The following is a 16,745-nucleotide window of genomic DNA, read 5'->3' on the forward strand; positions in this document are numbered from 1 at the left end:
GTGAACAGAATTGAAGGCATGAGCATAGATTTGAGTTCTTCTGATTTATGAAAAATAGTTCACGAATTTAAATCATTATATTTTGATTTTTGTGTCAACCAACTGTAAGTGGAATTTGAGGAGTTCCATGGTAGTTTGCTTATATAAACTGCGTTTTTCTGAGGTAGCTGAATTTTCAAATGAGTTAATGAACTATTGGTTAACACAATCCTTTGATGCATAAGTTATGGACTCAATGAATGAATTGTGTTATAATAAATATCACATGGAAATGATGAAACACAATCCTTTGATGCATAAGTTATGGACTCAATGAATGAATTGTGTTATAATAAATATCACATGGAAATGATGAATATAACATTAAACAAGTTATCACAATTTGAGGTAACTCTGCTTTACCTCTTCTTCAGCTTTTTGAAGATTGAGGCATTTCTTTTCAAGCTTGTCTTTGTAGTATGAGCTTCCCAGCACAAATGAATTGGCTTCACCCTTTAACTTCTCCATATGTTGCTTACTCCGTTCCAACCTGATGAGAAAAGGTTTAAATTTTGGCTGAAAAGTATTATCAGAATGCTCATAATGCAAACCTCCAAAATGCTATCACAACTCCAGTTCATATATATAAACTTATAAAAGCAAATGTAACCATGGTATCCATAATTTTATAAATCTAAGAGGCATAGCATGGACCAAACTCATAACAGCCAAAAATAAAGATTGCATGCATGCACAAGCAATATTTTCTTCCCTTCAGAAATCAAATAAGACTGTCGACAGGCACATCTAAAATACTGTTTGAATTAATGTCATCCTACTAGCTGACCAAAAATATGTTCAAAATCATATCTGCTTGTAGACCACTTCAAAAGCCAACCTCATATGGAAGAAAAGATTCTCAAACTGCATCCAAGATACAATATTCTAAACATTAATGAGTAAGCATAACAAAAAAAAGTTGCAGTTTGAGTACCTAAACATATTCTCTGCAATCCTTTTCAGAACCCTCTGTTCCAACTGTAAAGAAGCATCCATGCTTTTGCAAACAAAATCTTTGAGTTCTTTTTTATACTGCTTCTGAGCTGCTTCTGTTTGTATTTGCATGCGCTTGAGAGTACTCATGACTTTCTGTACCTCTTCCTGTAAGAGATATTTCTGTTCTTCAGCTTCTTCTTTATCCTTTATAGTTGACTGTAGGCATAACTCCTTGTGTCTTAGAGTTTGTTGTAGGGAAGTAATCATTTCTTCATGTATTTTGGTATTTTTTGCAGCCAAAGTCCAAGCATTCTCTTTCTCTGCAGTGGCGGCTAAAAATTGCTTCGTTTGGTATTGTTCTGTCTTTATCATATTTTCCTTGTCTTGGACAATTCCCTCCAGTGTGATTTTTTCATTCCTAACTTGTTCTAACTCCCTAAATAAAGTTTTCAATTTATTATCTTTTTCTTCTATGCATTCCTTCAAAGATAATACTTGCTTCCTAAACTCTTCACAATCTTTCAGTGCCAAATCTAAAGAGCTTTTCTGTTTTTCAAATTGTTCTATTTCCTCTAACTGTGAAGATGCTAAACCTAAAGTATCATCCTTCTCTTTGATCACTTCCTCCAACAAAACAATTTGTTTCTTAAGCTCTGTTTTCTCATCATTTTCCTTCAGTATCAAATTCAAGGCATTTTTTTTCTCATTAATTGTCTCTTTAAAGATTGTATTTACTATGTCAGCTTCATACAGGTGCATCATGTCTACCATTTCCGTTTCTGACTCCAAGTCTGCAATGCGTTTCAATAAGTCAGATTCTCTAACCAAGCAATCTTTCTCTTTTCTCAAGGCATCTAATAGTTTATCAGACAGTGCTTTCAGTTCGTTTTCCTTTTGCCTAAGCTTCTCAAGCAAATGTCTCCTCTCGGCCTTCATTTCATCCTTGAGCTTGCAAACTAAATCATAGTTCTGATCCTGAACCTCAACCACACAGGAAGATAGCTTATTGTTCTCCTCAACAATATTGTCCAATTTCCTTGTAATCTCGGTAATCCTTTTCTTCAAAGCATTCAACTCCTTATCTTTTTTCAGATAAGTGCCATCTTTCCCTCTCATCAAGTCCCTCTTAAGCTTGTAGATCTCTTCTGTTTTTTCTTCCAATATGCATTCTGTTTTCCTTGTTCGCTCAGCCAGTACTCGTTTGAAATGTTCTATGAGTTGCTCTCTAGAAAGGATTTTTAATGGAGAGTCTGGAGTGTCTGCAAACTCAAGTGAAGTATGCACAGATAGATCAAGTTCCTTTGTCAATTGAGCTTCTCCAACCTTTCCTGTCACAGCAATCCCACAGCCATCATCCAATTTTGACATATCAGTAGAAATCTGACCTGTAGAAAACCTCCTCGGAGTCCAATCCTTCCTGTGACCATCATTTGCTTCTCCATTTTGCACTTCCTTTTTAAGTTGGGAGAAAGTTTGAAATCCATTTGAATTGTTACCATCAGCAGTGAAGGTAGATTTCCCTGGCTCATCAAATTTCAACTGCTCTAACTCTTGACGTAGAGATTTAACCTCATTTATCAATGCCTCCCTTCCTTTATCCAATCTGATTTGCATTGCCCAGAACTTTCTTTCCTCCAGCTCTTTTGCTTTGAGCTGCTCTTCAAGGCCTTCAAGGAATTCCCTTAGCACAAGTCCATTGATATGCTCTTCAAAATTCTGCTTCCATTGCTTCTCCAGAAATTCGGCAACATGAGATTGGATATTTTCAAAGCAGGTTTTCGAATTCTTTTCAAAGCCATCCAGTCTTAAAGACATTTTCAAGAATCTGCAATCAATATTTTCAAATGCTGAATCCACCTTCTGAAAGTCGATGCTATTCAAACTGTCAATCTCAAATTCAAAACCTTTCAACCTTCTTTGTAAACTCAGAACCTCTGACTTCTCAGCATTTAATGCCACCTGCAGAGCAGCAGCTTTTTCCATGTGAGAAGCTACTTCTGAATCTTTCTTTTCCAACTCTGAATTAAGGTTTGTAATGAGTTGCACAGCTTCATTCAGTTTGCTCCCATAAACTTCTTCTGTAAAAAGGCACACAATTGATTGTTGCCATTCATGTTCTGCCAGTTTCTCCTCCACCTGCTCTAAGCTTATCTGCTGTTCCCTTAATCTTTTAGCCAGACTATTGTTGAGCTTCTGAAGTTTTGTTATCCTTGACAAATCATCTCTTACTCGTGCTCTTTCTTCCTCGACATCTTGCTTCAATCTAGTACATTGATTTTCCATTGTTACCTTTAAGGTGCTCAGATTGTTTTCAATCTCTGCATCAATCACATGATTGCTGGATATTTGGGCTTTCAGACTTTCACACTCCTGCTTTAGACAATTAAGTATAGAAGTCAAAGAATTTATCTGTTCGTCACGTGTACCCAAGTCCTGAATGTTCTTCGAAATCTGATTTTGTAATTCCTGAATTGATGAATCCAGTACACCAACAATAACGGAAGTTTGCAATGCATTAGCAACCTCAATTTCCTTCAACTGTTCAGCAAGAATCATAACTTCAAATCCCTTGTTCATCAACTTAGTTTCAGATAACTCCTTAACCTTCTTCATTTCCTTTTCCATAGTAGCAATCGTAGACCTAGACCACAACCTGTCTGTTTCAAGTTTGTCCTGTAGCTCTAGCAGCTGTCCTTCATATATGCTTTCACAGACAGATCTTTCAATTTCATGCCTAAGCATCTGTGCTTCGCATTCTTCTTTTGCTACTAGTTGTCCTCCACATTTTGATGTAAGATTCTGTACATCCTCTTCCATAATTGACCCTTTTCCAGTAACGTATTGTGATTTCAATCTCTCAAGTTGCTCAACCAAATCAAGGGAATTTCTTTCGTTTTCCAACTCCTCTTCATGCAAGTTCTTTATTTGCTCTTCCATAACAATGATTCTGTTCCTGTCAGCCTCCAACTCTGATGTCATCTTCATCATGGCCTCAGTTTTTTCTGCCAACTGTTTCTCTTTTTCTATACAATGTGTTTCAGCTTCACTCAACTTACGCTTCAGACGTTCTTTATCATACATAAAGTCTGACACCAGCCTTCCACGGTCAGAGTTGTTCTCGGCAAGGAGCATCGCCAGCTCCTGCTCCTTTTGTCGTAGTTTTTCTGTCAGGTTCCATAGTTTAATATCTTTATCTTCCAATTTATCGTTTAATGCAACTATTTCAGCTTCCTTTGCAGTAAGGGCCTCAGATGTTTCCTCCATGAGGGCATTCGCAACCCCATTTGTGACAGCATCTGAAACCATGGCTGACACTGATAACCTGCATTCCAGATCCTCAAGAAAATCTTGGGTCTGTTCAAACTGAGCGAGAATGCCAACAACATAATCTGGGTCATCTTGAGTGGATCCAAGATCCAAAGTTTCATCTCCATTCCCATTATTTATTCCAACTGCTTCTGAATTTTTCAAAGTGTCAGCTTCTGAGCTCTTGTTCATAGAAGAAGCGTCATACTCAGCCTTGCCAAAATTATGGGTTTCCATTCAAAATAAAGTTGATCGCAGTTAACAAGTATACTGGAATAATATCCAATTGGGAAAAATGCCTGCTCCCAAAATCTACTAATTCAGAAAAGGACGGCATATCCAAATACTAGATCCTTCATGCTAATATTTAAAATTAAAATGATAAGAGCACAAAACTACCATTACAAAACCTCATGTGGTCAAGTATTTAACATAACATATATGTCAGTCGAAAGGGCTCAACTTTCAATAGAGTACCAGTATATGGCCTTGCAGCCCTTCAAAATTCCCTGCCGAAGCCTAAATCACCAGACAAGTTCAATTTCCTGATTCACATAAAATAAATAAAAAGGGAAAATAATAAGATTTATAACTTTCGCCACCAAACAACACAAATTATAAAATTTCAGGTTTTAGAGAATAACATCCTTAAATTTGAAAATATGCATATTTCCTAAACCCGGAAAAGGAGTAAAAAAGATAAGACCTGACATGTTGATCGCATAAAGACACAACACAGTCTAATGCAGAAATAGTAAATACAGATTTAAAAAGGCAGCCATTTTATTTGAATTATCAAATATTCTTTTAACTTTCTAGATTAAAACAGCAAAAACACGAGTCGATCAACAAAATGAATTTTTTCTCTTTCTACCTAAACACAATATTGGACAGAAAAATGAATAAATACTGCCCGTGGCATTACAAGCAAAGCACACATATGAAAAAGGTTTTGTTTGACTGCCCATTAACTGCAAAAAGTGACAATACATGGCAATGAATTTCTAAGTATTCAGCCATCACTGCCAAATAAGCATCACAAACCCCTTGAATTCAAATAAACTATATAATTTCTAATAAAATGAGCTCAAGTGATAAAAGAGAAGACAAACACTACACCTTAGAATTCAAATAAAATAAATAATGCTCAAATAAACAAAACAATATCCAGTAGGGTGAGCTCAAACAGTAAAAGCAAACTAGGAAAACACAATGCCTTAGAATTCAAATAAAATAAATAATGTCCAAAAGGATGAGTTCAAATGATAACAAAAATCTAGGAAACTAAATATAATCCAAAAGGATGACTTCAAATGATAAAAGCAAGTTAATTCAAAGCCGAAGAACAGGATTCAAACTCGCTACACATGAGAAAATGTTGCAATTTCACAAAATTACATATCTAACATGCAAAAGATGCGGCTAAAAAACAAAGCATTTTTAAGCGAACGATACTAAAAAGCGAGTGAAACTCTTTTATGAAATCAATTATTGAAATTTTACCAAATCAAAAAAGTAACAATCTAAGAAATCGCTTCTCAACACTAATAAAGAATATAGACACCTAGGATCCTGTCGATCTAACATGTTATTTAAAAATGGAAGTACTCAGGAATAGAAATTCCAGCAATCAGCGACCACAGCCAAATCAACAGCCGCAGATTAGAAAAGACATAAAACGTATTGGATTGATAATAAACTAAAATACCGGCAGCAACGCAAGAAACAAAAAAATGCTTAAACAGGGTTTTGTTTCACTAACCTTCTACAAAGAACAGTAGCAAAAGATTTCTAACTGTTCCGCGGCCGCATCTAAATAAACAGTCCAAAATAAATAAAAAAGCACCTCCAATTAACAATAAATTACAAAAGTTCACTTTCGCGCTAAAACCTTCTTTTTCCACCGCAGCCTGTTAGGTTTTACAAATGCTCCCTTCCGCAGCCATACATATCCAATATTACTACAGTACAGTTCTCTAGGGTGTAATATCAAATACAGTCAATATTTCCATTTATTTAGCAGAGCACAACAACAGGTTGCTATGTAGATTTGAAAACAAATGCCTACGCGTAAATATTGTTCAATAAATATAAGTTTAATATAGTTTCTACTGTTATACTGGTCAAGCTAAGTCTCAATAGATTAACATAGAATAATGAGAATAAATGAGACAACAAATGCCAAGCTTTTTGCACAGAATTCATCGAAATGCTGATTAATCCGAAGCCTGCATACCTGTACACTAGTGCTCACTCCTCAAGTTTTGTTACTCCGGTAGTACCTATCAGAAAGACAACAGGTCCCAGGATCGAAACTCGTGGGCGCTGGGATTTGCACCTTGTGTTGTTGTTGCTCGGAATCTTTTTTTCCTTCGTCTGCGGTCTTTGCTTTTCTCTTTCTTGGCTTGTTAGTTGGAAAGAGCACATGGAATGATTTTGTGAAGTCCCACCAGTTTTACAATAATAATAAAAATGGAGCGTCTTTACTTATAATTAATGCTTCCGAGAGTTACTGAGATACACGGAGACCTGTGCATCTGGCCCCATGTTGATGTGGAGGGAAAATGAAATCGCGGGTGGAAAGCTTTAAAAATTCTGAACGGCTAAAAAGGAAGAAAAAACTCTCCCTATGCATGGAAAGCGTAGCACAATTATCTGCCTTCGGCATATTTATGATTGGAACAATTCAATAAAATCGCACTTTTTGTTTTTTTCCGATACCTTAGTAGCTTATTTTTATATAAAGTTTTATTTCAACTTTTTTCCCGATAGGTACCTTGGTAGCTTTATTTTTATATAAAGTTTTCTTTCAAACTTTTTCTAATTGTTGTTGTTTAACCCTTGATAAACAACAGTCAAAACTCCTATTGGTGATCCCTAATGTATTTTCTAATATATGACATTCTTATTAACATCTCAAATTTGACCCATGATAAAAAAGGACAAAAACTCTTTGTTAAGACATGAGAAATTTGGAATTGATGATCAATAACATATTTTCTAAAATATGACAATTATAAAGTTTTTTGATTATATGATTTTTTAAATATTTTTATATTAATTTTATTTATAAATATTTATTAATTTTTTATAAATAAATTATTTTTTATATTTAAAAATAGATAAATGAATTATAGGGTTATCAAAAAAGAAAGAAATAGATAACTTAATAATTACTATCTATAAGTAAAATTATATGTTATTGTTGGTATTGGCATAAGGTTTAAATGTGGTTTTTGTCATCAAGATCCAAACCCTATTAAGGTGTTATCATTGATCATTATGTTGGGGATGACGACCCCCTTTTGTGACCTCACTAGTTCATAGCTCCGAATCAAAAGGGTTTACCCTTAAAAAATTGTTTGTTCATTTGTTCAATTTATTTTATCTTTCTCTATTTGTTTATGTGTGTTTTGTAATTGTTATTTATTATTTACCTTCACTCTTATTATAGGTCACCAATTATAAATTCCCCTCGTCCTAACAAAGAGTTTTGTCCATTATTTATCAAGGGTCAAGTTTGAGATGTTGTTAAGAATTTGTCATATTTTAGAAAATATGTTATAGATCACCAATTCTAAATTTCTCGTCCTAACAAAGAGTTTGTGTCCTTATTTATCAAGGGTCAAATTTGAGATGTTAGTAAGAATGTCATATATTGGAAAATACATTATAGATCACTAGCTATAAATTTCCCTCGTCCTAACATAGAGTTTTGTTTGTTGTTTATCAAGGGTCAAATTAAGATGTTAGTAATAATTTGTCATATTTTATAAAACCTAATTGACCTTACAATGGTGTTTAGATTTTCTTATCTACCTTGGTCAGTCGTAGTGATATAGTATTATTGCTTTAGATGTAGGACCTTAATGGAAAGTTAGACACAAGTACTTGAGGAGTTGTGTTAGAATTTAGACAAGTATATGTCTTAAACATGGTAAATGATTAATTTTTTTAAGCTTTTGGATTTGACTCTAGAGATTTTTTTTCATCAATGTTTTGACTCTATGATCTATTAGCCAAATATAGAGAGCCAAAGAAGAGAAACGATAATGGATCGTGGAGTATGATTCGAAAAGTTGATAATAAATAAATCTACATGAACAAATCCAAAAGATTACAAAAAAATTATATTATGGACTATAAAAATATAATGTATATAAATCACAAATGATATTGAAATGGTTATAGTAAAAGGTCAAGGGACCATATTGAATGGATCTTTGATACAAGAGTCTAGCCAAACCTTGGCTTATATCAATTATGACCTAATGCAAAATTTAGTGGCTAGCATTGTTCTTTCTACTCCTACTAGCATGGATTATGCTAGATGACAAAATTCAAAGGTGGGGTTTCATTTGGATTATCTAAATAATTGTTTTTCTATTATTGAATTGAGTATAGCTCATTGACAATAATGATTACAAAATGGTTAGTTTTGTTGAAATTGGGAACTTATGTGAATGTTGATGTCCTTGTGTTTTTGGGAAGCCATGAAGGGTCGAGCCAAAGAAAATGCAAAAAAAGGGAAGGCTTTGGCATAAGATAGTGATTCGACCATATGAATTAAATTGAATCTAAGATGTCCTTGTAGTCAAATGGAAAACCCTAACCAAAACACCCAAACAAAATATACTTAAAAAGGTTTTCCTCACTTTTACCTTTTCATATATGTCAACTTCTTATGAGTTTAATGTGACTTGGTGATTTTGTGAACCATGTCTTATTGAAAAATGATAATTTAGGTAAAATTTGAGTGCATTGATTATGGTTCATTTCTCAACATCTATAAAAATGTGTCCACACTCTTGTAATATATGGTCTAGATCCTACTCGTTTGGTCATTATATCATAGGTTTTGGTGGGAACTATTTTACCTATGTTCACTTGAAGAAATATAATAGATTGTAAAGTTGATAGTCCGGCTTGTTTATATTATCTTCCATGAAGTGATTTGTTCTATATATACTCCTTTAATTGTATTATAAATAATAGTTTCATTAGGCCTCAAGCTTTTAGGATGCTATCTAACTTGTTATGTTATAAACTAACTTTTGATATGATAGTTTTGAGTTTTTCATCCTATGAATTCTTCAATGACAATTCCAAATTATAAAAAAATTAATACTATTAATCAAAATTATAGAATTGAAAATCATGTCAAGGGATTTACCCTACCTAATTTGATTTTTGTTTGGAGTATATTTAATATAAAGCATATATATTCAGTAGTTTATTAACATTGATAAATATGTGGGTATAATGTTACATGTATCGTTGATACAAGTTCCACCAATAAAAGCAACAAGCTATCATTTTTTTAGTTTTTATTTTTTATTGGGGAGTTTTAGAGATCCATAGGTAATATACTATTGCATACAAGTTTTGATGTACAAATATGGAACAAAACTTTGTGTGTTATGATTTGTCATGGAAAAAGAAGAAGATAATAACACATTATAATCCTCTTGTAAATAAACTAAAATATTTGAGGATCATGTTGAAATGTCATATTTTCAAGTAGGTATGCTTACATGAAACATTTGTTTAATGGCTTATTTATTATAATGGAGATTACAAGGGCTTGAATATGAATTTATTACACATTTAGTCCAACCTATAATAATAGAAACACTTACTTTTATCCACTTGTATACAAACCTTAAACTCCACCCCTCTACTTCAATTTGAAGAAAGTTACTTCACTTTTAAATAAGCATAACCATCCAAGAATGCAAAAGTTGTAATCTTTATTCATGTGATACTAAAAGAAGAAACTTGCTCTCCGCCCTATCACAAATACCATTATTAAGCATCTTAGGGCTCTAAACATTCCCTTGAGTAAGGAGGATCAATATAGACCCAAAACTCATATGGAACACAATCTTACAAAATAACGTTTCATAACTCACAAAAACAACACTAATAGTTTATCCAAACTTTATTTGCTTCAATAAAAAAACATTTCCAAATGAACACAATTCTCTTCACTAAACTACATAGAACAATGGAATTTGCATGATGATAAAACTTTCCAAGAATATACACAATAAATAAAAATAGAAATAGAGTATGGGGACTTATCTTTCTACATAGCTTGTAAAGAATAAGTTATTCATTCCTCCTTCAAGACCTTCCCATCCAAGCTTCAAATCCCTTGTAAGGGTTTCTTTGTTCTTCTCACACTCCTCAAGCTCTCTCTTCCCAACCATAACATTTAACACAAGAAAATAGAAGTGAACTCCAAAATCTCTCCTCTCAAGCTTGAGAGGAGGTATAAACAAGGGTGGCATGTCATCTCCCCTCTTATAATGAGAGGACGACACATGGATCTCAATCCCATCTATGCTTCTCTTCCCAAGGAGATGTGACTGACATAAATGCACCCACATGAGTGAGGATAGGGCAAATGTCTTTCTTGAGGATAATGATGAATACTAAGAGGGGGGGTGAATTAGTATACCAATAATTACTGAACTCAAACACTTTATCAGTCTAGCTGTAAACCGGTATAACAGTTTAACTAACAAACCGGTTAACACAAATGCAAACCAAACAGCAAGTAAGGCATTTATCCACAGAAGCACAATCACCATAACACAAGAGATTTTGACATGGAAACCCAAATGGGAAAAACCACGGTGAGATGAAACTCACAAGTAACTATCTGCAGAATAGTAACCAGACCGGTTAAGGTCGTACAATGTTCTTTACCATAACAGATCCTATTAGGAATCTCAATCTCTGTTAGGAGATAAGTCCGATAAAAGACTACCTTGTGAGAGGATTTTAGATCCACAGATGTGAATCACCTTGTCAGAGGATTTACAAAGGCTTTTCTAGGCCTACCCGGTTAAGGGTTTCTAACTTGTCAAAGATGTGAGTAATCAACAAGTGAATGATCTAGCAAATAGCACAGTCTACTTGGTTAGATCCATGATAGCTCATTGCTAATGCATTTCAGCATTACCTCAGTCTTCAGTAAATCCACACTATGTTACAACACACAGACTTGATCTTTTCTTTTAAGATCGCACATACAAGAACTCATCAACCACCACAAACCCTAACGGCTACACACATATTAAAACCCTATACATGATGTCCTTAAAAGGAATCGGATTTCATGTCGGTCCAATAGGATTACATTGCAAGTTCCTAGGTTCATTGTATCTAGACACATTTGGTAACACGACACAAAATCACCGTCAAAGTGTTGGTGGATGGTAACTCATCACAAAGACCGATTGGTAACTCATCACAGAGTATTACCGATTTATACAACTTTACCGATTATCGGTTGGTAACTCGGAGTAATACCGGTTTAACAAATTACCGGTTGGTAGAAATGAAGACTGGGAAATGATAACTATCGCTTCTAGTTCCTTTGCTCCATTCCGCTTGAGATCCTTGAACCGCTTGAGGTCCTCATGCCGCTTGAGATCGGTAAACACTTTCTGCAAGACACCGATAGTCTAAAGACTATAACATAATACCGGTTTGAAACAAATACCGGTTGAGTATAGCTCATACATACAAAAAGTGATCTCATAGCAAGTGTGTGTCCATCAATGACAATCACAACATAATCATCAAAAATGCCAACAATCTCCCCCTTTGGCATTGATGGCAACATTTAGGAAAAATTTTGACGTCTAATTGTTTTTACAAAAGAAATATGCCATAATAAAAAATACTCCCCCTAAGCATATACACTATCCCTTTGCAAAAAAAATGTATACTACTTCCTTACAGAGATAAACATGAGTATACATAGCATGCATCAAAATTTTAAATACTAGAATACTTCTCCCCCTTTGCCAACAATGAAAAAATACATCTGAATAACCCCTGTTTCTATTAGCTGAATAAATGTTTATGACAATAAAGAGTGAAACTTGTCAAAAACTAATTTAAAGTCCTGCATAAATTGCTTCATGGATAAGGACCATGACTCAAGTAATGAGGTAGCAACCTCACTCTTTGTTTGCATCTAGGATACCTATTCCTCCATGGCGTCCAAGGTACTCATCTCTTGAGTAACCATCAAGGCATCCAGATTGAGATAGCACTTCTGAAGTATTTGCAGTCTTGGTAGTAGAACCAGTTGTAGTTTCTGCAAATCCTTGGTCTGGTTGCTAATCTCCAAATCAATTCTTGCAGCCTGCAGTTGAAATCAGTGAATGATTTGCCCATAAGCAGTAAAGGAATCATATGGCGTCTTGAAGGTGCTTATGAATGTCTACAAATCAGTTTGCGGTTTCTCTTTTTGGGCAAGCACATTATCACAAAATAGATGGGGTGGACATATCTTACTGAGCAACAATTTCCCCTCATCCATTGCATCTCTGATGTCCTTCTGTGCCTTCTGCAGATCGAACCGGAGCTCATGTAACTTTTTCACCAAGGCAATGTTCAAAGCCTTTTGATGCTCCTTCTTGGCATGCGCTTTGGCAACCTCTTCCAAGCTTTGTGCCTGGTCCTCCACAACTTGTGCATAAGAGTTTTAGTTGGGCCAGAGAGGAATCAGTACCGGGGAGGTTGGTACTGGGTATCATATAGGAGTTGAGAAAATACAACACCACAGGAGCCCAAATAATCTCTGCAAGCTGAAAAACCTGTTATGAGGAGAAGCAATGAAGCAAATCACAGAAGGAAAGAATATACAGGAAAAATATGCTCCAAAATGTATTGTAATAATAATCCTTCTTCATACAATGAAAAGAAAGAACTCAACCTTTAATAGGTCAAGAAACCCTAAAAGGGAAAACCTAGGTTTGCACATAATAATTAATTAAAATAATTAATTATATGCACCTAATGTTAGCTTAAGTGTAAAAGAGATAAAGGGAACTTAAATAATTAAACAAATAATGTTTAATTAATCAAGTAAATACCCGAATACTCTAACACCCCCCCTTAAGATAGACTTAGAGAGAAGCTAAAACCTAGACCAGCTACTGAAAGAAATAAAGATGGGTCCCGGCAACAAGGCCTGATCAGGTACCCAAATATAATGAAATCTCTATGAACTAGAGAAATAGAGAAAACCATGTGGGAACAAAACTCTACTCCAAAAAGAGATGGAAAAGAATACCACTGAAGCATGAAGAACCTGCAAACTCTGTCGAAGAATAACTGTTGATCTAAAGAACATCCACTGAACTAGAACGTGACCAGGTAGAGAAGACTGTAATCTACATGAGTGCCCTCAAATGACACTACTCGAATCAGGAGGCAAACAAGGCAAAAACAACTGAAATCGAAGATACATATGGCATGAGAAACCAAAGCCTGAAGAGCCGATCAATCGAACCACGGAAGCAGTAGAACCAACAGGATAAACCTCCCCATAATGCGGAAGTGGGAGAGGGACAGGAACACTAAAAAGGACAGCCAAAAACAACTGCATGACGAAGAACCAAGAACATCAAAGGTGCTGAGACACATTATCATGAGGCGAATGTCGTGGAAGGAACACTCACTTGACAAAGGAAGATGGCAAACAAAAGGCAAACATCAACCCCCTCATGGCACTTGATCAATAGTGCATGTACAACAAGACACAAGATATGCAAGATTCCAAGTAAACAATGCATGATGGCACTTTATCTCAGCGTGTTTGCATATATACAATGCTACAATGATAAGAAGACTGGAAAAAGAAACGTGAATCAAAAAAGATACATCCTACTTAGAGAAGAGATCCCAGGACCTGAAACAACCACGATATCCACCAGAGTGCTGAAAAGCAAAAAATTGAATAAAATATGCATGGAGCATAATCTAGAAATAAAAATTAGATGGATGGAAAGTACACAACACAATCTTTTTGAAAATATAAATTTTTCAAAAAACGGAGGTCGAATGCTCATTCTACGTCTCCTGGAGTGCAAAAAAGAGACCTCACTTTGACTGCAAAAAAACATAGTCAAATGGAAAAATTGGAAAAAATTACCAACACCATGAGGTCAGCCTCGGAACCAGCTTTTCGATGCCTATTCGTTTTCAAAAAAATGACTCTGCATGCCCAAGATAGGGCCAAAAAACCAAAACCCCCCTGAAAAAGCCAAAAAAGGGGGTCTGGTGGCCAGTGGGTGGTGGACCGGTGGCCCCCGAGCGGAGCTCCGGTGGTTGGGCGGTGGTCGGTCGAAAAAAAGGGGGTAGACGCAAGTGGTAGCCGAAGCAGCGGTTGGGGAGCGAAGCGGAGGCTAAGAGTCAAGCGGCGGTGGTCGAGCAACCAGTAGCGGAAGTGGGCAGGGCCCGGTAGGGAAGTGGCGGTTGGGTGGCGGTAAGGCAGCCGACAGCGCAGGTGGGCGGCACAGCGATTGGATAGCCGATACTGCAGGTGGGCAGCGGTAAGGCAGCCAACAACGTAGGTGGGCGGCACGGCGACGGGAGGCCGGCAGGGGGCCAGGAGCCAGCGGAGGGTCCGGAGGGCCGACGGCCAAGGGGCTGGGTGCAGCAACAGGCGGCGGGGAGGCCGAAGGGAACAGCCGGTGCCGGGTGGTAGTACCTGCAAGGACAGATGCAGGCCTGCGGGGCAAGGGGCCCCATGGTACCCTGCGTACCATGGGAACCCCCCCCCCGAATTTTTTTTCAAAAACAATTTTTTTTTTTTTAAATCCTTTTTCGCCTCTTTTTTTTTGAAGATTTTTTAATAAAAAATCAAAATTCCGGCCTGCATGCTATAAAAAGGAAAAAAAAAAATTCAAAATTTTTTTCTCGATCTACGTGTCAGGGTCGTATGGCCTGGATCTGAGAAAAAAATTCACCCACAAGCTCAGGAACCAAAATAGGTCAATTTTTATATGACCATAGGGGTTTTCGGGCCTTCTAAGCACGATGGTGAGGTTCATTTAGGCCCAAAGTGCTAAAAAAAAAAAGGTCAAACCCTAGGTACATAAAAAAATTCCTAAAACCCCAGATCTGCTTCCAAAGCAAAAATTCTCAAAACAAGAATAGGCAGCTGCAGATCTAAAGCTCTGATACCATATAGGAGTTGAGAAAATACAACACCACAGGAGCCCAAATAATCTCTGCAAGCTGAAAAACCTGTTACAAGGAGAAGCAATGAAGCAAATCACAGAAGGAAAGAATACACAGAAAAAATATGCTCCAAAAGATGAGAGCTCAATAATCTCCAAAAATGTATATCAATAATAATCCTTCTTCATACAATGAAAAGAAAGAACTCAACCTTTAATAGGTCAAGAAACCCTAAAAGGGAAAACCTAGGTTTGCACATAATAATTAATTATATGCACCTAAAGTTAGCTTAAGTGTAAAAGAGATAAAGGGAACTTAAATAATTAAACAAATAATGTTTAATTAATGAAGTAAATACCCAAATACTCTAACATATCAAACTGGTAAGAGTGTCAACTGCAGCTTAGATCACGTCTTGCTCCTTCTTCCTCTTTATCACCTCTTGGCATTCTTGAGCAAGCTTAATGCTTTGTAGCAGCTCCGGTTCGTTAGCAGATTGGAGGTCAATGGGACTGGTAATGTCAGCCGATTTGACTTGACTACCGGTTGCCTTTGGGGTCTCCACCTGTGTGCTCTGTGTCACTTCCTCCTTCTCTTTGGCTCTTAGCTTATCTTCTTCTGCCTTCTTTTGCTCCTTTGCTTCTTCCTTCCTTTTTTCTTCTTCCTTCTTCTTCTCTTCTTCTTTTCGCTCCTTTTCTTCTGCATCCTTCTTCCTCTTCTCCTCTTCCTGCTTCTTCTTCTCTTCTGCCTTTCTCTTCTCCTCTTCCTGCTTCTTTTTCTCTTCTGCCTTTCTCTTCTCCTCCTTCTATCGTTTCTCTTCTTCTTTCTTTTCTTCTTCCTTATTCTTCTTCTCTTCCTCTTGTTTCTTCTTCACCTCTTCTTTTCTTTTCTTTTCCTCTTCTAGTTTCCTCTTATCCTCCTCTTTTTTCTTTTCTTCCTCTTTTCTCTTTTTCTCTTCTTCTGTCTGTTTCTTCTTTTCTTCTTCCTGTTGCTTCTTCTCTTTCTCCGCTTGCTCCTTGGCAGCCTTTTCTTTATCCTGTTTTTCTTGTCCTGCCACTTCTGATGGTGTACCTGGAGTGACATTTTCACCATTCAAGGCATCAACATCAATAAGGTCCATTTGATCAGTGACCTGTTCTCCTTCACTGTCATATACCTCATCCAGTTTATTGGTTGTCGGTTCTTGCTCAGCTTTCTTGTTGGCTTCAGCCACTTGATGCAACCTTAAAGTGGCTTGGGCATGAGAGTGGGTATCTTTTACCACTTCAGGAACTTTTCCTTCTAGCAACAAAAGTCTCCTTCTTCTCATGAAGAAGAGGCCCTTATATCTTTCCACTACTTCATAAAGTTCAATTTTAGGCACATCAGGAAAGTATTGTGCAAATACTTCCTCTCTTATTTCCTGTTCCTTCTCTATGGCAATGCGTCACTTGTTATCTAAAGAATTATACAAAGAATCAGGTGTCTCAAATTTA

At 36.3% G+C, this 16,745-nt stretch overlaps 2 protein-coding genes across 6 annotated transcripts in view; both read right to left on the reverse strand.

Annotated features, from left to right (window-relative positions):
* LOC131032640 (WPP domain-associated protein) overlaps positions 1 to 6,908 on the reverse strand; it is a 65,993-nt gene extending 59,085 nt beyond the window's left edge. For 3 of the 5 annotated variants that reach the window (XR_009103489.2, XR_009103488.2, XM_057963657.2), the window contains exons 1-3: positions 6,518 to 6,908; positions 974 to 4,826; positions 403 to 529 (exon numbers count right to left, since the gene is read on the reverse strand). Coding sequence is in view for 3 of the 5 variants with exons in the window: in XM_057963657.2 (XP_057819640.2) it covers positions 403 to 529; positions 974 to 4,518 (3,672 nt within the window). In the remaining 2 variants the exon portion in view is untranslated. Of the gene's footprint in view, positions 1 to 402; positions 530 to 973; positions 4,827 to 6,043; positions 6,395 to 6,517 lie in introns of those variants that run through there. The other 2 variants (XM_057963659.2, XM_057963658.2) reach the window with 2 other exon arrangements.
* Positions 6,909 to 14,492: 7,584 nt separating this feature from the next.
* Positions 14,493 to 14,855, reverse strand: LOC131032663 (classical arabinogalactan protein 9-like). Its single transcript, XM_057963703.1, has one exon. The coding sequence runs from the start codon at positions 14,853 to 14,855 to the stop codon at positions 14,493 to 14,495; it is 363 nt and encodes a 120-aa protein (XP_057819686.1).
* Between the last annotated feature and the right edge of the window lie 1,890 nt (positions 14,856 to 16,745).

Source organism: Cryptomeria japonica, chromosome 11 (assembly GCF_030272615.1).
Source record: "Cryptomeria japonica chromosome 11, Sugi_1.0, whole genome shotgun sequence".
NCBI classification, from domain to species: Eukaryota; Viridiplantae; Streptophyta; class Pinopsida; order Cupressales; family Cupressaceae; genus Cryptomeria; species Cryptomeria japonica.